The 23,143-nt window shown below is 46.6% G+C and overlaps 1 protein-coding gene across 4 annotated transcripts in view; it reads right to left on the bottom strand.

Annotated features, from left to right (window-relative positions):
* Window positions 1–1,703: 1,703 nt before the first annotated feature.
* Window positions 1,704–23,143, bottom strand: part of TRAF3IP1 (TRAF3 interacting protein 1) — a 60,597-nt gene continuing 39,157 nt past the window's right edge. For all 4 annotated transcript variants that reach the window (XM_025984350.2, XM_025984346.2, XM_025984348.2 and 1 more), the window contains 2 exons: window positions 5,998–6,221; window positions 1,704–4,582 (listed from right to left, as the gene is read on the bottom strand). In XM_025984350.2, coding sequence (XP_025840135.1) covers window positions 4,417–4,582; window positions 5,998–6,221 — 390 coding nt within the window. In that variant the 3' untranslated portion in view covers window positions 1,704–4,416. The remainder of the gene's footprint in view (window positions 4,583–5,997; window positions 6,222–23,143) is intronic.

Below are 23,143 nucleotides of genomic sequence, written 5' to 3' on the forward strand. Positions count from 1 at the left end.
CCCATCGGCCAGTCAAAATAACCCGTCCTCATCCTGCAGGATCGAGCCTATCGCTGTAAGAGTATTTCAGTATTAGGTAACGCAGCACATCACATCGGCGAGGCCAGCCGAGCACAAGATGCCATCGCCGCGACGAGAACAACTCGGCACCCGTTCCTGTTGAAAGTTCTCTGAGAGCCAGGAAGAGCAGGTTGGAGCGTGATGGAACCATCCCGGAGCAGCTCTGGGCGCATCGGAGGCCCCGGCCCCCGCATCAGGACCACTAAGTGTCCGGCGGGAGGAGGCTCTTGGCGGCGAACTGACAAACTGGCAAAGAACAGTTGTGACTCAAACACAAGAGCTTCTGGAAATCCGAAGAAAAGGGCCAAGACAAATGACCTGAAGTCAGTACACGGAGCAGAAATGGCCCTTAACCACGCGGAGATGCTCCCCTGTGCTGCAAACACCTGCAAGTGCAGCCTCGCCAAGACCTTCCTCCTCGCCCATCAGAGCAGCAGGGGCCTCAGCACAGCGTGGCGGCTGGAGAGGCCATGGGCCCACGGGCGCACCCGCACGCCTACCATAGGGCAGCACATGCAGCCCCACACCCGCCACTCACCTCCCAGGGAGCCCACAGCCTCGCTTCCCACGTACGTGGCCCGGGGACACCACGGGGGCCCAGGGGCAGTCACTGAGGTGCTGACCTGAACGGCAGGAGCCCGGAAGCCACCCACGCACGTCCAGCAGCGACAGGGAGCTGGGCACACCCCCGGGGATATTCCCGGAGACAGGCAGTGAGGGTGATCTCCGGGGACCGGCAGGGCGAGGGCTCCCCCACACGGGGGACGCAGCACAGAGCACGGTGCAGACCAGTGCACACCGTGTGCCGCCTCCCGTGGCCGTGTGTTGTGCGGAGTGTAAATGGACTCACATATGCTTGCATTTCCCTAAAGAAACAGAGAAATAAATGGGAAGTTAATAAAAACTGCTGCCCATAGGGGCAAGGACGGGATGGAGGGAGCCCTCCGTGTGGACTCTTTCTTGCCACTTATATTACTGATCCATGTTAATATGTTACCTAGTCAAAAAAAGAGACCACTTTACATAAAAAATAAAGATAGGGCCCTGTTTCTAAAACTAGTTATGCCACACACAAGGACACAAAAAAATGGAACAATTAATGATACATAACAGAAAGAATAACTTTCCTTTTTTTTTTTAACTTTCCTTTTTTAAAAAAATATTTTATTTGAGAGTGAGCGAGGGAGCACGAGCAGGGGTGAGGGGCAGAGGGAGACGCAGGCTGCCCGCTGAGCAGGGAGCCCAAGGGGCTCGACCCTAGGACCCCGGGGTCATGACCTGAGCTGAAAGCAGGCAGAAGAGCAGAGGGCGTTGGGACCGCACCTGCTTACAAAGCCCCGACCCCTCCCTGCCTAACGGGGCACAGCCTCCTTGCAATTTACGGACTTCACCGTTCGAACCCCACGTTCTTACCAGAGAGACCCACGTGCTTGGGTGACGGAGCTGATCATTAACCTGGAACTCAGCTCTGCATATGGACTTTAAAAATGTTACAGTTTAAAAACCTTTTAAACTTCCTTTCTCTAGCCAAGTTAAGAATCCTCCCTTTATGAAAACACTCAAGACAAGCAAAGCAGGGATTTGTTTGGGGGCCTCACGTGTGCCCCACTGTAAGGCTGGTATAAACTACTTATCAGAACACCTTTTGGGAAAATATAAATCATTTTATTAATAAAGTGCACACAGGACAGTTCCACCCGGAGCCCAAGAGCAGGGCGCGGCCTCCCCCGGGTCCTGACAGGGCAGGCCCTCCCTCCCGCCTCAGCGGAGGGCCTCACGCGGCTGCCCATCTCACTCCCACCCTCTGCTACGGCCGACCGCGCTGAAGCCCGCCCAGGAGGCTATGGTCGGCTCCTCGGGAGGCACGATGACTGCGGCAAGCCGCTCCCCACAGCGCTGGCTGGGTGTGGGGGAAGATTCCGGAGCTGGGCACGAAGTCCAGGTGTGCGTGGACTGTCCTCCCTCACGGTGGGCACGCCTGAGCACCTGGTCTCGTTGCGCGTGGCCTCCTCGGAAGCCGGTTCTCGTGGCAGCTCCAGCAAACTGGCCATCCTGAGCCCGGGGCCCCTCACGTGGCCCTGCTCGTCCACACCTGGCCTCGGCCCTGGTGCCCTTGAGTTCGCTCGAGCGCCCGGACACGGCGCACCAACAGAGGACAGACCCAGTCAGCTCAGCGCAGCTCAGCAGAGAAGTGCAAGCACGCTCCGGGGGCACCTGTCAGGATGCAGGATGGGGCTCCAGACCACCCAACATCCTAAGCTGCACTTGGGGTCACTAACTGACATCATCTCTCTTCACAGATTTGTCATCAGTATTTGTTTAAGTTGCTTATTGAAAAGAAAAATAAGCATGAATATCAGGCCAGAAAGCTCACATTTTAGTCCTGAATGTTTTTCCCAAAGGTTGACACATTTTCTTTGAATGTAAATGAACATCAGTTCAACTTTTAAATTAAAATTCCTGCAGTGTGACTTCAGCCCTCCTGGAAATGTCCAAGCCAAAGTAGAGGAAAGGGCTTACTAATCCCCTTTGTGTATTTTCTCAAAGCAACAAGTAACATCAGCATTTAACGCGTCTCTGATACGATGCCGTAATAATCACACACGGAGAGGGTCTGTAACTTCGTGAATGACCTTGAAATTTCTGACAAATGCTTACCTGTCTTATAAAACTTCAATTTATACAGAAGAGAGAGAAGTGTCACGATATGAATGAAAAGATCAATTTCCCTGAACTTTCTTCACAAGAAAAACAAAAATATACGCGTTCGAAGATAAAAAAATCCAAATGCTTATGTTTTTCCAGCTGTGAACTGAATCGCACAATCCATACACTTATAGAAAAAATATGTGATTGTTTTTAATGATTTACGTATAAAATAAAAATAAATTTTATGATACAATTTGATAAACTTTCATACAAAATTCTACTCACATAAAATGTATGCAGTTTTTTTTTTCAACAACAATTCTATTCGTATGTACAAATTCATAAAAGGCAGACACATCTTGAAGCAAAACGGTCAAATGAGGGTTGTGGCTAAGTCGTTCAACTCAGAAGAAAAGAGAGAAGTATATGGGGGACTCGTGAACTGACACCCCTCCCACCTCCAATAATGCATTCAGTGCGATCTGATCAAACAATTTTATGGTGCACGGTAGAAATGACAAAGTGGCCAACGTGTCAGAACGGCAGAGCTTCATAAGCTGATCTTGAACTTACTCAGCTTGGAAAATCATACAACCACCTTAGAAAAGGATTTATTCTGGAAATCACAGTAAGGAAACCTAACCTGTGCCATCTGTGCTAATCCTTAAAGAAGCAGAACTTTCTCAGGCAATTCTAACATTTAAATGGCACCGTGTGGTTTGCACAATAAATATCTAGAAATAACAGTATCAGGACCCAGACCCTACGACCTGTATGTCTCCAAACACTGGAATCCTTTATATACAAACTTAAGACTTTCCTAAGTATTTACAACACCATATGTGAGTGAAAAACTAAATATAAACCATGTTCTAAAAAAAACCCTTGCTTTAAAAAACAATTTCCAAAAAAAATGGTAACATCAAAAAAAAATGTTGCAAATCAGTGCGTCCCCTGAAGCCTCCCTTCAGCTGTCTGCCCCGAGCTACCCGCCTCTTAGGATCGCACGTCTAGGGGAGGACCAGGCAGGATGCCAAGGCCGTGGGCGCAGGCGAGTGCAAGCCCCCCGGAGTCACTGCTCCCTACCTGGGGAACACCCTGGGGCAAATGTCCACGAAGGACATACTAAAATCTCCTTAAATGAATGAACTTTAAGGCAGGACACAGAAGCCAGAGGCCGTAGGGGCTGAGGAGAAACTGCCAAAGAAACTCACGTGTACTTTATAGAGATACAGCCTGAAGTGAACCCTCTCCAAGGGGAAGCAAACTCAAAATGGAGCGGACTCATTTTCAGGCCCCATTCGACTTGCAAGTGCCCACCAGGAGCAGTCATCCTCTACCTGCTCCACGCAGGGTCCGGTCACCAGACCTAAGACCTGAAAGCAAGGCCGCCGGTCCCCTGGCACGCCACCACCACTCACCTGCTAGAGGATCCTGGCACAGGACTGAGCAGGACAGGCCGCTGCACACACGCAGACCACGCGTCTGAATGGCGATACCCCACTGGAGGAAGGTGCGGACGCATGGCCCCTCCACACATGGGCGTGCCTGCGGTCTCAAGTGCGGAGCTTTGAGACCGCACATCGGGTGGACGACGCTGAAAACTTCATTTTCTTAGGAAACTGCACTTAAAAGAGTACTGGCATGCTATCTTCCTTTTTATTGTCAGACTGAGGAAGATTTCCAGCTTTTGAAACGTCTGAGCTTTCACCTTCTTGAACTCAGATTGATGCTGTACACCATCCTCTGAATCTTCTCCTCGTTCTTCAGGACGTTGGCCTTCACGGCGCAGATCTTGTCCTGCTGGTCCTTAATCAGCTGCTCCAGCTCAGCCAGCTCGGCCTTCAAGGGCTCCACCGCGCAGTCCGTGATGCTGATGGGAAACACAGGGGCTCGTGAGTATCTGGTCTCGGCTTAGCTTTGCTTCCTCGTTAAAACAACAAAGGAAGACAAAAGTAAGGTATTCACAGCATCCAAAGACAAAGGGTCAAAATACAACCATACTCTGATAATGATGGAAAGGGATGAGGACCTCACACCTGTGAAAAACATATTTCACCACCCCACAGCCCAGAGTCCAACATGCAATTACACAGAGGAGCTGAATATTCAAGTCCTCACATCACATTTTGCAGAGAACCCTGGGACAGCAGGGAGGGGAACGGCGCAGCCACCAAGGGCCGCCGCCTCTGGGCAGCCCGACAGGTGCCCCACCTTCCTCTGGGAGAAGCTCGTCCAGCTTCCAGGGCTTCCCCATGGATGCCCCCTGACTCATGTGTTCAAGGCATGAGGCCTTTCAGTGCTTGTTACCTGCCAGGAAAAATCTAGAACATTCTTCGGAAAGAATGGGGGGGCCTGGGTGGCTCAGTTGGTGAAGCGTCTGCCTTCGGCTCAGGTCATGATCTCAGGGTCCTGGGATCAAGCCCTGCATGGGGCTCCCTGCTCAGCCGGGGAGTCTGTTTCTCCCTCTCCCTCTGCCCCTTCCATCCAATTGTGAGTTCTAATAAATTTTTTTTTAAGACTCTATATAAAAAACAAAACAAAAAAACAAAAAGAGTGATTGTTCCCAATCATCCTGCCACAAAGCAAACTCAGGTTCTGTGAGGAACAAGCACCTAGTGTGGCTTTTCAGTATCTTCAATCCTCTGTAGGAAGTGCCAACAAATCACCATGCTGGACTCGGCACCAAACAGTTCTCGGTGATTTTCTAATTCCTTTCATGCTGAACATTTAAACTTTTAAGGGACTTTTTTTTAAGAATAAGCAGACTACTAATAAAGAATGCAGGTTTGCTATCACACAGCATTTACCATGTGGTTTACAGACCTAGCACTTGTCCACTCAGATCGTTTCCTGACAAACCCTTAGCAACTGATACAGTTTCAGGCATTCCCGATTCCCTGATTATAAATACAGAACATCAAACATTTCCCTAAAATAGGGAAAGTTTTTAGTGGTTATTGTATTTCCTTTACAGTAGCAATTTCAAAATAGGCTCACCAGCATTAATTTCTTTTAGAGCAAAAAATTAAAATACTTTCAAAGTATAAACAGTTACCAAACTTTGGGAATTCTGAGAAAACACATATAAAAATAATACCCATACTGCAAAGGCCCCTGTATTTTTTATTGCCTGTATCTAGTTGCGCATGAACGTTAACTCCAAGTCTTTCTTAACTGCTACAAAGATGTGCACTCTGAGATGTGAATGCAGAAGGGAAACACTTCCTGTGGGAAGGGTGGTGGTCTCCTGGGAGGCGTCCCTCTGCCGCCCCCACCCCCACTGACCTCTGCTCCTTCTGCAGGGCCTCGGCGTGCTGCTTATTCTCATTGTGCCACAGCTGCAGCTCATTCTGCATGGCGTCTACGTCCTCCTGGATGTAGTCCATGATCTTCCCCAGGGGGAGCGCACTCTTGCACAGGGTCTGGATGGACACACGCAGCTTCTCTATCTCCTTGGAAACTATGTCCTTCTCCTTCTTCCATGCTGACTCAAAGACAAGCAATTTCTCCTACAGTCAGTGGGGAAAACGGAAAGAGAAGTAAACATCCTCACTCCTAGGGCAGAACGAGGACATGCTGAGGGAGGAAAGACATGGAGGGGGAGGGTTGGACAGTACTGGCTCAGGACCCACTTTCCACTTGTGCAAAGCGCCGTGCGAGCAGTACACTGTGCACAAGGAGGGTCCACACCCTCCCTTCTCAAAGGTGCAGGGGTCTTTACCTGGCAGGCTGTCAGAGAAGCAAATCTCTATACGGTAAGATTTATCTCCCGACCAACCAGAAACTGACCAGAAACTATGGTTACCAAAGCTCAAGGACACTGATGACTAGCAGAAAGGGGACCTGACCCTGCATCTCCCTCCTTGAATGGACCTACTTTCCATGTCAAATGACTCTGCAACCCACCTCACTGGCGAAAAGAGGTGAGTTTTTTCCTCCTACAGAGAGGAGGAGAATTGCTGCTATGGAGGTGAAGGGGTGGGAGGTTTGCAGAGGAAGGCATGGTGGGCAGCACCAAGCTGGGCAGAGAGCCCACTGGATAAGGGCTGGACGGAGCTGGCTGGACAGACATCAAGGAGGCCTGGTGCCTTCAGTGAGAATCACTGGTATAGGGGCGGTGGAGGGGGTGCCCACAGAGCAGCAAGCAAAGAAGGGAAGGAGACAGGCAACTGGAGAACTTCATTCAATGTTAGTCAGGAATTCTCTTCATATGAGCTTTTTTTTTTTTTTTTTTTATCACAGACCGCTCTGAATTTCAAAAATTGATGTAAGTTGATAAGCAATGAGTAGTTGGGCTCTTGGAAAACCTTTCCTAGGACATGGACATTGTTTAGGAAGCCCTCCCTGGATGCTGCCAATCCTGGTAAAAGTTTTACAGCTTTACCCACTTACAGTATGAGTCAAATGCTGTTAATTAAATTATAATGACCTTGTTTTATTAACTTATTTAACCATTTGTGTTACTTCTAATGCCAGCTTTAGATTGTAGGCTCCAGGAGAGCAGGAACCCTGTCTGGATCCACTGTGGCCCATATAGGTTCTCCTTTTTGGCAAAGGTTTCTCCTTTGTCAAACAAAGGCAGTGACTAAGTAATCTACCTGTCAAGATTCTAGCTCCACTACCTACTGAACTTTGGCAAGCATACGGAAAGCCTTAGCATAATGCCTGGCACACAGAAAATTTAACAGAAAATGTTAAATAAACAGGAGGAGAAATGAAAGGTAAAACTCATAAACTAATAAGGCAAGGTTGCAGGATACAAGATAAACATACAAAAATCAATTCTATCTCTACATACCATCAACACATGGACACTGAATTTTAAAATACAGTGTTATCTATAATTATATATGTAATCAAAAGAGAAAAATACCTAGGTATGAATCTAACAAAATATGTATAGAACTTGTGTACTGGAAAGTACATAATGTGGATGAAAGAAATCAAAGCAGACCTAAACAAATGGAGACATATAAATGTTCTTCAACTGCAAAATTCAAATATTGTAAAGATGTCAATTCTCCCCAAATTGATACACAAGTTTAACAAAATTCCTATCAAAGTCCCAACCAGGGACTGGGGGTCCTGGGATCAAGTCCCACATCAGGATCCCCAAAGGGAGCCTGCCTCTCCCTCTGCCTGTGTTTCTGTTTCTCTGTGTCTCTCACGAATCAATAAATAAAATCTTTAAAAAAAAAAATACCAACCAAATGTTTAGGAAATATAAGATTACCCTAAAATTTATAAGGGAAGGCAAGGGAACTAGAATAATTAAAACAGTGTTTTTAAAAAAGAATAAAGAGGGAGCAAATAGTCTATCCAATTTCAGGACTTACTATGTAGCTACAGTAATCAAGGCTGTATGGTATTGGCAGGATAGACACATAGACCAATGGAACAGAATGAAGAATCCAGAAATAGACCCTCACAAATAGGCCTGATTTTTTTTTTTTAAGATTTTTATTTATTTGAAAGAGAGACAGAGAGAGCACAAGCAGGGGGTAGGGTAGAGGGAGAGGCAGAAGCAGACTCCTCGCTGAGCAGGGAGCCCGATATGGGGCTCAATCGCAGGACCTCAAGATCATAACCTGAGCCAAAGTCACCCGCTTAACCACCTGAGCCACCCAAGCACCTCTGCCCAACTGATTTTTGACAAAGGTGCAAAAGCAATTCAATGAAGGAAACAGAGCCTTTCAACATGTGGCATTGGAACAACTGGATATTTACAGGGAAAAAAGGAACCTTGACCTGAGTCTCCTACCTTATATAAAAATCAACTCAAAATGGATCATGGACTCAAATACAAAATGTAAAATTATAAAACTTTTAAGAAAAGAGAGAAAATCTTTGGAATTTAAGGCCAAGCAAAGAGTTCTCATACTGGACACCAAAAACATGATTCATTAAAGGAAAAACTGATAAAGTAGACTCTATCACAACTTAAATCTTTTGCTGTGCGGAAGACCCTGTTGAGAGGTTGAAAGACAAATTAGAGAGTAAGAGTACATATTTCGAAACCATGTATCTGACAAAGCACTAGTATCTAAAATATCTACACCCTCAAAACTCAACAGCAAAAAAGCAAACAATCCAAGAGACAGAAACAAACATTGCACCAAAAAAGGATACAGAGATGACCAATAAACACATGAAAAGATGTTATCTTATTAGGGCAATTGAAATTAAAGCCACAGTTAGATATCATTACCAGGATGGCTTTTTTTTTTTTATTTTTAATTAATTTTTATTGGTGTTCAATTTACCAACATACAGAAAAACACCCAGTGCTCATTCCGTCAAGTGTCCACCTCAGTGCCCGTCACCCATTCCCCTCCAACACCCGCCCTCCTCCCCTTCCACCACCCCTAGTTCGTTTCCCCGAGTTAGGAGTCTTTATGTTCTGTCTCCCTTCCTGATATTTCCCAACATTTCTTTTCCCTTCCTTTATATTCCCTTTCACTATTATTCATATTCCCCAAATGAATGAGAACATACACTGTTTGTCCTTCTCCGATTGACTTACTTCACTCAGCATAATACCCTCCAGTTCCATCCACGTTGAAGCAAATGGTGGGTATTTGTCGTTTCTAATTGCTGAGTAATATTCCATTGTATACATAAACCACATCTTCTTTATCCATTCATCTTTTGATGGACACCTCGGTGTCCACCAGGATGGCTTTTAAAAAATAGTGACACCACCACATGCTGGTGAGGATGCAGAGAAACTTGACTACTTGTACATGGCTGGTAGGAGTGTAAAATGGTACAGCTCCTATGGAAAATAGTATGGCAGTTTCTTTAAAAGCTAGCATGCAACTAGCATCTGACCTAGCAACCATACTCCTGGACACTTATCCCAGAGGAATAAAAAGTCACGTTCACATGAAGCCTGTACATGATGTTTATAGAGGCTGTAATCAGAGCAGCCCCAAACTGGAAACAACCCAGATGCTCTTCAGCAGGTGAACAGTTAAATGATCTGTGCTGCACTCACACCACAGAACACTACTTGGCAATGAAAAGGAATGAACCGCTGATTCATACAACCACCTGGATGGATCTCCAGACAGTTACGCTGAATGAAAGCAGCCAAGCTCCAAAGACTACATGCTCTATGATGCCAATTAAAGAACGTTCTTGCTGGGGATACCTGGGTGGCTCAGCGGTTTAGCGCTTGCCTTAGGGCCAGGGAGTGATCCTGGAGTCCTGGGATCAAGTCCCTCATCAGGCTCCCTGCATGGAGCCTGCTTCTCCCTCTGCTTGTGTCTCTGCCTCTTTGTGTCTCTCATGAATAAATAAATAAAATCTTTAAAAAAATGTTCTTGAAATGACAACACTATAAAAATGGAGAATAGTTAGTGGTTGCTATGGGCTGAGGAAGGGTGAGGTGGGAGAGAGGGAAAAGTGTGGCTGTAAAGGCAGTAAGAAGGACCTTTGTGGTGTTGGAACTGCTGTGTATTCGACTGTATCAAGGTGGATATCCTGGGTGTGATCTGTACTATGGCTTTACAAGATGCCATCCGTGGGAGAAACTGCCTACGTGGGAAATCCTCATTATTTCTTGCAACGGCACGTGAGTCAAAGTTGTCTCAAAATAAGCTTAAGCTGAAGAAAAGTTAGTGGCCACACAAAGGCCTTTAAAATAAAATGGCAAATGACTAAAATGAATTCCAGACAACAAAAAACGACTTATGGAGGAAAAAGTGTTGTCTTTACTGTACACAGATTAGTAAATCTCTCATTAACTTAGCTGAACGATTTAAAATTCTACTAAAACATTCAGAGGTGCCTGGGGGGCTCAGGCAATGAGCATCTGACTGTTGATTTCAGCCCAGGTCATGATCTCAGGGTCATGAGATCGAGCCCTGCATCAGGCTCTGCATTTAATACAGAGTCTGCTTGCGATTCTCTCTCTCCCTGCCACACCCCAACTTGCGCATGCACGTGCTCGCTCCTCCCAAACAAATGAATAAACCTTTAAAAAATTAAACAAAATTCCAGTAAAACATATTCATAATGCTTATTAATTCCCATGTATTTGGCATTATGTTGAGTCTGATACAAAACTGTTCAAGGTACAGAACTCAGGATGGGGGGTTAATATTTGTAAATGTCCAATAAAACTGGTGAGTTACAAGGTAGACCAAGACACAGAGGGGTTAACTGGCCAAGCTCCCTCCTATTCTAGGTCACCCTGTCAAACTCCCCCATAGTTCAGTATCACAGCACCAAGCTGAATTAGTAACTAATCTTAAATTTATAACTTTATTTTTAAGGGATTAAGAATCCAAAACAAAATGCATTTGGGCTGTGATTATGACAGTCAAGAGAGACTTTTATTATTGCTGCAAACACAGTGCCGCCAAACACCAAAATTCCGGCTTTTTTTCCTTTTAGAAAGCTTTCATTTAAATGAACATGGCAGAGTGGGGTAAAGTCAGTGATTATTTGCTTCAAAAGCACACCTACACGTCTCTGATGATAGGCTGATTTATATATAGCCCATGCAGCTACATCAGCAAATTTCCAGACAAACATAACCACTATAAACCCTTACTTTATAGACTTTTAATATGTATAATAAAATATGAGAATCTACTACCATATTCACCACATAGGAATGAGTCATATGAAATATGCTTAATTTCTGGAAACAGAAGAGCAAAAAATAATGAAACTGTATCATTACGCAAAATACTACTTCAAACAACCTAGAATGTAGGAAGACTTTGGGGAAACGCCGTGAGAGGTCTGGAGCATGTGCTTGGCAGGTACAAAGCTGGTGCCCATCTGGCTTCACCACCTCCTAACTTTATGGCCCTGGAGCTTGACTTGACCTCTCTGTACCTCGGTTTCATCACAATAAAATGGAAATCATAATATTTATCCTGCAGGTGAGATTAAATGGGATAATATAAAATAAGCAGCTCAGTGCCTCGCACATAGTAAACCTTCAATAAACGTTAACCGTTATCATAAATTTATCCGACACGAAGAACAAAACTGCAAGCCTCACTGGCCGTGATGCAGCTCTTTTACCTCAAGCTAACTTGTCAGCTACAAAAGAGTCTGGGTCAGGCGTGTTCTGAGTGCTCCGGTGTGTTCCAAAAGAACACATTTACACGGTGTCAGCACCAACTCACAAGTTGCTATGTCCGGCTTCGGATGGACAGATTCTTTCATCAAAAATACACCTTCCTTACTGACACCTTCCCTTTCCCATCTCCACCCGATAAACATAAATAACCACTACCATGAAATTAGATCTCAGAACTCTTTCCTGGAAGACCTGTGGTTCTGCTCTGGGCCGGGCAGGACCAGCTGTAGCGGTGCTCTGCGGCACCCCTGCCCCGGCACCCCTTCCCCCGGGGGAGGCCTGCCAGGGTGGCAGCGGAGAGTGTCCCCCGGGGACCCGCCCCCACCCTCCTGCGGCCTCCTGGGCCTCCTGCTTCTCGTGCAGGCTGCAGACTATTTACTCAGCTGCCTTCTGGCAGGAAGGCCTCCGACAAAGCGTTTCAGCGTTTGGCTGGCCGCTTCACACGTGTGCTTTAGAAACAGTGATTTTCCAAGATTTTTCAGGTGAACAGTTACTTACTTCTGGGACTTTGCGTTGACCACACACACACTTGTCCCCAGAAATGTGAGCATTTGTGTCTATGGTGATTTTCAGGTTTACAGTGATTTATTCTGAGTCATTTAAATAAATGCTATGAACTAAAAAGTTTGTTTCTTTACCTTTCAATCGCAGTGCTTAGGAGAAACAAGTACTGTTTTATAAATAATGCCCTACAAGCGTGAGCCCCGACACTGCTACAAGCCTCTCAGAAGCAGACTTCGGGCACAAGGGCAGGGGGTGGCACCTGCGCGCTGCCCTCCGCCCAGTCGCCGGACGCGAGGGTCGCCACACGCCTGAGCAGCACTCGACCCGACGTTAAGCAAACCCAATACACAAAGGCCTGATGGATGCGGGGTGCGCAGAGGGAATAGTAAATCAGCGAGTGAGAATATTTGCTTTCAATAACACACTCTCCCATGACCTCAGGAAGTGATTTATACACGAGCTGCCAAGAGTTCATTTTCTTCACAGGCCGAGGATCGCCGCGTCCAAGTTGCGAGAGGAACGCGGAGACGGACGGAGTCGGTGTGGGGAGCGTGTCGTTCGCCCGGCTTCTCTGGACACCGAGCACGCACCTCTCGCGCGGGTCACGCCAGACGAAGCAGGCTGGCCCCGCGTGTTTTAACCGTCTTGCGCATCCGGAGCAGCACGTCCACCGTCACCGGGTAACAAAATGATAAAGCGAGTCTGCAGCCCCCGGCTGGGTCGCCGCCGCCGCCACGCGACCCTCCGTGCGCACCTGCCCCCCGCCCGGCGCCGTCGGCCTCTCCTGCTCAACCGAGCTCGGAGCACGTGTGTGCGCAGCCCCGCGGTGCAGGTGCGACTCCGCCACGGGAGCAACCCGCGGCTCACGTCCCCACGCGGCTGCTGGGCACTCGGGCTGTTCGGGGCCTGCGGCTACCACAACCTCTGATGGGGAAAAGCGATTTTTCTGAGTAGCTAAACCGTAAGTCATGACAGTCATGACAGCCAGAGGCGGCGACGGCAGCCCTTACGCAGGTCCACTGTGAACCAGGCGCGGGCACGGGGCCCTCGGGACGTGCAGTGACGAGGGGCGCCGCGGGCCACAGGGGAAGTCTGCGACTTTGTGACGCGGTGTCAGACGGTTTTCCAAAAACGGTTGTGCCAAGTGACGTCAAATATTTTTCACGAACCGAGATGCTCTTTCTATGCATAAAATACAAGAACGCAGCAACCAGGGCAGCGCGGCGCTCCGACGGCGGCAGGTGCAGGCGCTGAACCCGGCCCGGCCCGGCCCGGCGGCGGCAGCGAGAACAGGCTCTGCCGCCAGGGGAACCCGACCGTGAGCGCGGCGCTTGCGGCGGCGACTACAGCGGGGCCCGGGTGCTCCAGGCCGAGCAGGACGCCTGAGAAGGGGCGCGTCCCCAGGGTGCCATGGCCTGGGGGGACGTCCCACCTCTGCCACTTGGGCTCCACCGCAGACCAAGTAACCCCACGCCTCCGCTTCCCCACCTAGGAGGCGGGGATGGGACCGACCGGATCAACTGCTGGGGACCACAGCGACGCGCCACTCCGCAGCCCTGAGGAGTCCTGCAGGACGGCAGGCAGCCGCTGGCCCGCCGACGACCTCGGCACCGCCTGGTAAGCGTCGCAGGAGGGCAGGTGCGTGGCGCTCGCTCCAGCACGCGGCGCAGAGCCAGAGGCCGCGCCCTTAGCCGCGCTCCGGACAGGAGGGCCCGCGGGCAGCGACGGGCGACAGGTACCAGTGAGCAGGCCCGAGACCCACTGGGGTCACTGGAGCTGCGGCCAAGGGTCAGGGCAGCGCAGGAGAGATGTCTCTTCTCTTCACGTGGCCTTTCTGACGGCCCTGAAGACTGGAAATAGCTTAAGGACCCGCCTTTTCTCACACACGGATCGGAGCAGGCGGGCGGGCACTCAAAGCCCGCGGGCAGCGCGGAAATGCAGAACTCAGATTCTCAGCCGCAACGACCCCCTCTCGGTCCCCTCTCTACTTAAAGTCACGGGAGTTAAGAATATGACAATGCTGGCCTCAGACTGGTCTTTCAAACATTTCTTTATGAAAGGCTATTCTCACATATTTATTCTCTCAGAGGAACTCTGGAGTATTCTTTGCCAAGCTCCAAAACATCCAATGAATATTTATTGGCATTCCATTAAATTTATAAACTAAGTTGAGGGAAATAACATCTCTATCATACGGAGTTTCCCATCCAGTAACACTCTCTCGACTTTTTCCAGGCCTTTTTTATATTTCTTGGTAAAATTCTGTGGCTTCTCAAAATAGTTGCTATAAATTTCTTGTTAAATGCGTGCCTCGGTAAGTTAGGTTTTTGTTTCCAGTTCTGAAGGGGAGCTTTATGCACGTTATTTTCAACGGGCTATTGCTGACATGTAGGAAAAATACTGACTTTTATATATTTGTTTTGACATTGGCCATCATATACCTTTATTCCAGTTAACCTTTTGAGGATCAATTTACTTGGTGGACTGCTGTGATCTTCAAATAACGATGATCCTGTGTCATCCCATGAAGAACTCGGTACCTCACTTGTCTCTGCGCTAACTAGGAGCCCCAGTGTAGCCGTGTAGCCGACAGGACTGTTTCACAGCCTCGTTCCCGAGTCTGGGGGGGATGTACGCAGCCCCTCACTGCTGCCTAGGATGCCCACTGCCTGGTGCAGACATGAGCTCCCTCCACTCCTCGTTCACTACACGTTTCTAGTTGTAAGGGATCCTGAATTCTATATGCGCCATTTATTATTAAGAGAAAACACACCTACCTGCAACCTTATTTGGTTCAAGAATAGTTTCTTGGTGTCCATCGAAAGATGAATGGATAAAGAAGATGTGGTTTATGTATACAATGGAATATTCCTCAGCCATTAGAAACGACAAATACCCACCACTTGCTTCAACGTGGATGGAACTGGAGGGTATGATGCTGAGTGAAATAAGTCAATCGGAGAAGGACAAACAGTGTATGTTCTCATTCATTTGGGGAATATGAATAATAGTGAAAGGGAATATAAAGGAAGGGAAAAGAAATGTTGGGAAATATCAGGACGGGAGACAGAACATAAAGACTCCTAACTCGGGGAAACGAACTAGGGGTGGTGGAAGGGGAGGAGGGCGGGTGTTGGAGGGGAATGGGTGACGGGCACTGAGGTGGACACTTGACGGGATGAGCACTGGGTGTTTTTCTGTATGTTGGTAAATTGAACACCAATAAAAATTAATTTAAAAAAAAAAAAAAGAATAGTTTCTTGGTTAAACCTAAGAGAAGTAAACCATGTTTAAAGGGTGCTGCAACCACTGAGGTCAATTTGTTTTAGGCTGGGAGGGCTGCCTCTTGCCTAAATGAGAGGAACAGGAAGCACTGACTATTCACGGAAACAGAATCATATTTACATAACAGAGGTAGATCTTTGCTCCTAGGATAGGTTCTAGTTCACTATTAGTTATATAATAAATTACATGCTTTAGAAAAAAAATAATAGTAGTAGTTACTAGTTCCTAACCATGAACTTTTAGTTCTTCTTGTTCTTTAAATCTCTAACATCCATTCTAGGTACAGATTTTTAAGGTTCTATTAATTCTTTTAAAATATACCAAGTAGATTCTGGCCAGAATGAAAAGATTGGAACCCAACTAGGAAACAACCGTAAAACAGAACAAACCCTCAGAAGCAGCTGTTTCCAGGCCACATCTGAGAGCCTGAGAAAGGACAAGGGGGCAGCCCACCCCAAACCTTGCTCGCTGTGTGAGGACAACCTCCTGGCGCTGGCTTAGAGCATGAGGGTGCCACTGAGCCGTGGAGGTGAAGGCCCCTCCATGGGGCAGCTGACACTCTGGAACCGGCAGACGGGGAGGGTCAGACTCCAGCTGGGCCCAGAGAACCATCTGAGACAATTACCCATGGATCGGAGAGCCTGTGTGCAATCCCAAGCGCCCCAAGAAGTTCCAGTACACCATCGGAGCAAAAACGAAGAGGGGAAGAGAAGGAACACTGAAGAGGGGAAGAGAAGGAACAGTCTGACTTTACCCACCCTTTACCCCCATCACTTTTCCAATGGGGCACAGCATAGGACCAAGAGAGACCTCAGCTCGTAATTTCTCCTATGGGGTTAAGTGATAGCATGTGAGGGAGCACCTGGCCTCCCTAGCTGTGCAGGATGTATATCCTATGACTTAGGGGCCCAGGAGCAGCTGGGAGAGAGGTGGACAGGACTCTCAGAGGACATCAAAGGGAAAAGGTCCAACTGCACCACAGACCCCACTGAGAAGTCCACCCACAAGCTGCTGGGGACACCTTGCCCATGGATCCCCACCCCTGCTGGTCCACAACATCCCGAGCACTCAGTGTGCCTTACCCACGTGCACCCCCACCATGTGGCTGGCTCCCTGTGTGCCCTCCTGATGGACACACAATTCAACAAGTCAAAGAAATAATACATGGAAAAAATGAATAGTTTAACAAAGAGATAGAAATCCTAAAAAAAAAAAAGAACCAAACAGAAGAAAGAATGTGTGAATTACAGGACAGATCTGAGGTTATCCAGCTCAAGGAAAACGAAAAGAATAAAGGGGGTAAAGAGAGTCCAGGTGATCGATGGGATCCCATCAAATGAAGCAATCTGCAAATTACTGGAGCCAGAAGGAAGAGGGGGTCGTGGGGGCAGAAAACTTATTTAAAGAAATAACGGGGATCCCTGGGTGGCGCAGCGGTTTGGCGCCTGCCTTTGGCCCAGGGCGTGATCCTGGAGACTCGGGATCGAATCCCACGTCAGGCTCCCGGTGCATGGAGCCTGCTTCTCCCTCTGCCTATGTCTCTGCCTCTCTCTCTCTCACTGTGTGCCTATCATAAATAAAATAAAATAAAAAATAAAAATAAAAAAAAAATAAAGAAATAACGGCTGAAACTACCCCAAGTCTGGGGAGAGTCTGGGTCTCCAAGTTCATGAAGCTCACGAAGTTCACCAAACAAACTCAACTTCGGGAGATCCTCCCCAGACATACTATAACAGAACTGGCAAAGAGAATCTTCAGGGCAGCAAGAGAAAAGCTTGCATGTCCCAAGGAAGCCCTAAGACCGCAGCAGACTTCTGGCCTGGAGGGAGCAGATGATGCACTCGAAGGCTGAGGGAGGCCAAGTGCCCACAAGAACAGGACCCTGCAAAGCTGTCCTTCAGAGGAGAAGAAGACATACAGCCGCTCCCAGACAAGCAGCTCTGAGGAGTCGGCCAGCAGCGGACCTGCCTCCCAGCAAATCCTAAGAGGAGGCCCGGGGCTACCCTGAGAGCCATGCATTCTCTTAGACAAAATAGACTTCTAGCCAAAAACTGTGATAGGAGCCTCTCTGTGCACAGGAACCAACAGAGGCCAGCAGCCAGCTGGGCCAGAGGTTCTATGGCGATGTCTGAATTCCTGCGTGGGGAACTTTTTAAAATGCCAATGCCAGGTCCTGGCCCAGAGATTGATCTAACAGGTCTGAGAAGGAGCCCTGGCACTGATATTTAATAAAAACTCTCTGAATGGTTCTAATGCATCAGCAGCTCTAAGCAGATACACTTTAAGTACCTTTCAAAGGACATAAGACTCTAAAGTTTACTTGCTTTACATTTTATAATCATTTTCTATGCTACAAGCAGTGGCAGCAAAAAATGTAAGTTAAAAACATACCCTAAGGGCACCTGGGTGGCTCAGTGAAGCATCTGCCTTTGGCTCAGGTCATGATTTCAGGGTCCTGGGATCGAGCCCCATGTCCAGCTCCCCTCTCAGCAGGGGGTTTGCTTCTCCTTCTGCACACTCACCCCCCACCTGGCACTCATGCTCTCTCTCAAATAAATAAATAAAATCTTTAAAAAAAATACACTACAAAAGTATTTTGTTTTCACTATGATAGTTTTCACTATCATCTCTGGAAATGACCATTATGATTATTAAATTGCTTTGCTTTCCATTTCCATCCCTTTATTAACTAATTGGATTTGCTACTTTAAATGTCTTGTTAAAATAGTCATCATTTTTTATTGGGCCTATTGCTACAATCTTCTAATTCTGGTTCCAGTTTTATTTTTACATATTTAGCCTCCTAAATTCTGACCATATTTCATAGCTCTAAAAATACCAGACAAAATAATCACACCCAAATTAACCATTAATCCTACAAGGCAGTTTCTGGGCAATATGCAACCCACCTTATGGTTGGCATGTGAACCGAAGAAGAAACATTCAAATCTATTAACTAGAAGTGCTTCAACAGAAAATACATTTCACAGAACCAATGATGAATATAAGGACTGAGTCCAACGGCTGGAAGAGCAGAGGAAAATTCAAACACTGGACAGTCAGGTCCTAAATACCCTTGCAAGCAGTAAGGCCAAGATGGCAATACTATGTTATAGATGGTAACCTGACCTGCTGATGTAGATTGGGGATTGGCTTGTGCTCAGTATGCTCTACTCCTCCAGCTGTTGAAAAGGTCAACCCAAAACCACACAATTTCAGTGAGTGATTGAGACCAGGAAGGAAATAAAGGTGGCGTCTGAGACCAGTGGGCGATGGGGTGGCGAGAAGACTAATGAAGCCGGCTGGTCAGGGGAGGCCCCTCTGAAGAGCTGGTATGTGAGCAGGGACTTGCATGGTGACAGGAAGAGTCTCTGACTAACCAAATGGCAGTTTTCTCCAAGAGGCCCTATTACGATGTACCAGGCCCGGGATACCAGCAGCCCGCCTCCAGAGAACTCTGGACTGCCAGCACAAACCAGGGCAGGAAGAGGCCTGGCCGGCAGGAAAACAGGCCCATAATTATGTACAAACACCTGCTCCTCCCTACCCTCCCTACCTCCCACAGACAACCAAAGAGGGGAAGAAACCAGCTGCACAACCGTAGGATCCCACTGAGCCCCTACCATGGGGCTTCTGGGGTGCAGATGGGATAGGGATGGCACAAGGAATGACAGGAGAGCATGCTAAAGAAGGACCCTCCCAGGGCTCCGTGCCTCAGACCCACATGCCCTGCAGCCAGGAGCAAAGGAATCTGAGACAAGTCAGCAACAGTTGACCACAGAGCCACGCGGGTTCCGAGCAAACCGGGATCTCAGGCCTCATCGAATAGGAAGTGAGCTCCTGCTTCTGATCAGTGGCCCTGGGGAGACCAGCCCCCAGGGAAGACCGACCTCTTCCACGAGGGAGGGAAGGTACCTAGCCCCAAGGCTCCATAGCTTCTGTGAACCAGATCACTCCTCTAACTCAAACTGTTCTAGGGCACAGGAAACAGTTTTATAAAAATTAACTATATGAAACTAACATAATCTTGATTCCAACACCTAACAACAGCAGCACACGTGTGCATGAAAACTCCAGGCCAGTATCACATGAATATGGACTTCTATTTTAAAAGATTAGTAAATTGGGGTGCCTGGCTGGCTCGGTCAGAAGAGCATGTAACTTTTTTTTTTTTTATATTTTATTTATTTATTCATAAGAGACACAGAGAAAGAGGCAGAGACACGGGCAGAGGGAGAAGCAGTCTCCATGGAGGGAGCCCGATGTGGGACTCGATCCCGGGACCCCGGGACCATGCCCTGAGCCAAAGGCACATGCTCGACTGCTGAGCCACCCAGGTGTCCCCTAGAACAGATTAACTCTTGATCCCAGGGATGTGAGTTCGAGCCGGACACTGGGTGTAGATATTACTAAAAAATAAACAAAACGTACAAATAAACAAATAATTGGTAAATTAAATACAGTTTTGCTTTAGGATAAATAATAGACCATGACCAAACAAAGGTTATTTTAGGAACATAAAGATTGCTCAACATTAGGAATTCTATTAATATACAATAGCTGTGAAGAAGACATTTGATAATGTTGCACATCCATTTCTGATCAGACTCCTGGAATAGAGCCAGTGCACGGCAGATGATGAATAAATCCTGACTTATAAAAACAATAACTTGTAATCAGAAAACAAGTTTATATTAAGGTTAAAAAAAAAGGCTAAATAAACACTGGCAATGTGAGAGTCCAACTTAAGAAATTAAAAGAACAACAGAATAAACACAAAGAGAATAAAGGAAGGAAATGAAGAAAACTGGGAATCAGTGAAAAGAACAAAGATACAAAAGAGAAGACCAATGAAGCCAAAAACTGATGGTTTAAAAATAACAGACAAGTTTCTGGAAACACTGCTTCAAAAAAGGAAGAAAAACTACAAATTAGTCTTATTGTTAATAAAAACACAAAACAAAACTAAACTAAATTACAAATAAAAGCACATGTTTAAAGAATTCTATGCAGAACTTTTGCCAGGGCACTTGAAAATTTAAAAGATACTGACACCAAAACTGACTGAAGAAGAAAGAGAAAGCCAGCTCATATAATATAAAAATAACAGCTGTGCCCTAAGAGCTTCCCATCAAGGAAACATCATCTCAAATGGTTCTACACACAACTCCCACCAAACCATCAAGAAACATACCATTCCACCATCTACCATCTCTTCTAGAAACGAGAAAAAGAACTCTCCTCAGTTCACTTTTAACCTTGGGACTAACATAAGTATCATATGAGTAAAAGAAAATCACAGGTCCATTTTATCCACCAACATAAAAAGAACGCTACTAATTAGCAAAATAATCTACCAGTGGATGGGGGCAGTCCGGGGGGCTCAGCGGTTTAGCGCCGCCTGCAGCCCAGGGTGTGATCCTGGAGACCCAGGATCGAGTCCCACATCGGGCTCCCTGCATGGGGCCTGCTTCTCCCTCTGCCTGTGTCTCTGCCTCTCTCTCTCTTTCTGTGTGTGTCTCTCATGAATAAATTTAAAAAAAGCTTAAAAAAAAAAAAAAACTGAAGAATCTACCAGTGGATGAAAAAGATAACACAGAATTTCATCTCAGGAATGTAAGGATCACTTAAAAAATAAATGTCATTTAGCGAATTAAAGAACTATAATGGAGTCATCTCAATGCAGGAAAAGCATTTAATAAAATTCAACACCCATTCATGATAAAGCCCCATAGTGGGGAAAAATATCAAGCTTTCTTAATGTTTTATTAAATGCTATAGTAAGTATCATTAGAAAAGGACAAATTCTGGAAGAATGGTCACTAAAAATCAGAAAGGAAGAAGGTGGCCCACTATCACGGTCACTGCCCTCTCCCGTCCGGGAGGCCCAGGCTAATCTGTCCAGTTAGACACCAGCACGGACAGCATGAGGCCTGGAGAGGAGGAACAAGGCCACAGGGCCTCAGGGCAATGGGAACAAGGGAGCAGCTCATGGGGAAGGGCACAGACTTGGGCCAGACGCCTGCCTTTGCATCCCAGCTCTGGCGCTCACGGGTCCTGCAGCCCCAGACAAGTCCCCTAACCTCCGGATGTCCCTGTCCCAAAACAGAGGTGAGAACAGATACTGTGAAAACAGTATCTGTATCTCGCTATATTCTCTGTGTTAGTATCCGGCTGCTACTATACTACAGAAGACACAAAAGAATCAACACATATTTTTAAAACAACAATTTATCGGGTGGGAGGACGGGGTAACTGGGTGACAGGCACTAAGGAGGGCATGTGATATGATGAGTGCTAGGTGCTATACTATAGGCTAGGAAATTGAATTTAAATTAAAAAAAATATATAATTATCTCTCAAAACAAGAAAAAAATAAAAATAAACACAACAACAGTTTATCAGGGAAGTGGTTATAAGTCAACAGCATTCCTACCCACCAACAATTAGAAGAGAACTTTAAGACAGAGTATTTCCAATAGCAGAATAACCTCCAGAGTGTCCACATACAAATCTAACAAACAAGGGGCACAATGGCTCCAGAAAGAAACCACAAATGTTTACTGAGAAGCATTAAAGAAGAGCTCACTGCTCACCGACACTCCTACTTAGTTCCCGAGAGGGCTTTTCGTGGCGCTCACTAAGCTGCTTACGGGACTTCCACGGAAGTGGGAAGGGCCAATAGCCAAATCGCCAGATACGAGGCCTCTTCATAAAGCTACTCAAAGCAGCGTGGAATCGGGCAGGGTCAGTGAGACAGGCCACGGCCTACGGGCTGGCCCGCTGCCTAGTTTCTTATACAGCCCATGAGCTAGTTGAAAACAAGATTTAAAGGGTAATATTTGGTGACACATGAAAGTGCTATGAAGTCTGCATTTAAAAAAAAAAAAAAAGAAATCTGCATTTTAGTATCCATTAAAAAAAAATTTATGGGAACCCAGCCACAGTCATTCATCTGGGTGTCATCTATGGCTGCTTTTGCGACGCTGAATACCAGCGACCGAGTATGCGTGGCTCTCACAGCTGAAAATATGTGCTTTCTGACCCTTTCTAGAAAAATCTGCTAACCTCTGGCATACAGAGTCCAGAAAGCGGGCACACGAAACTTTCACACGCAGCAGAGCAATGTGGGAAGGAGGAAAAACTAGTTATTCATTTTGGAGAGAAACTGCATCTCTATCTCACAGGACACAGGAAAATCAACTCCAGGTGGATTAAGGACGGAAATGTCAAAACAAAGCTTTAAACGTTTAAAAAGAATAAATACCTTTCTCGGCTTAGAATAGAGAAGGATTTCTTAACTAAGACACAAAAAAACACTAATCCTAGGAGTTAAGACTGAGAAATTTTGATTACATTAAAACTAAGCACTTAGTCACCAAAAGTTACCTTAAAGAAAGCAAAGGGGGAAGTTTTGGACAATGATTTTAATGTGTTACCTCCCTTGGCCCTCTGCCCCACCATCAAGTCTTACTGGGTTTTTTGTTTTTTTTTCCCCCATAAAACTGATTTTTCAGAAACTGGTTTAGGACTTTTGCACTG

This window comes from Vulpes vulpes, chromosome 9 (assembly GCF_048418805.1).
Source record: "Vulpes vulpes isolate BD-2025 chromosome 9, VulVul3, whole genome shotgun sequence".
NCBI classification, from domain to species: domain Eukaryota; kingdom Metazoa; phylum Chordata; class Mammalia; order Carnivora; family Canidae; genus Vulpes; species Vulpes vulpes.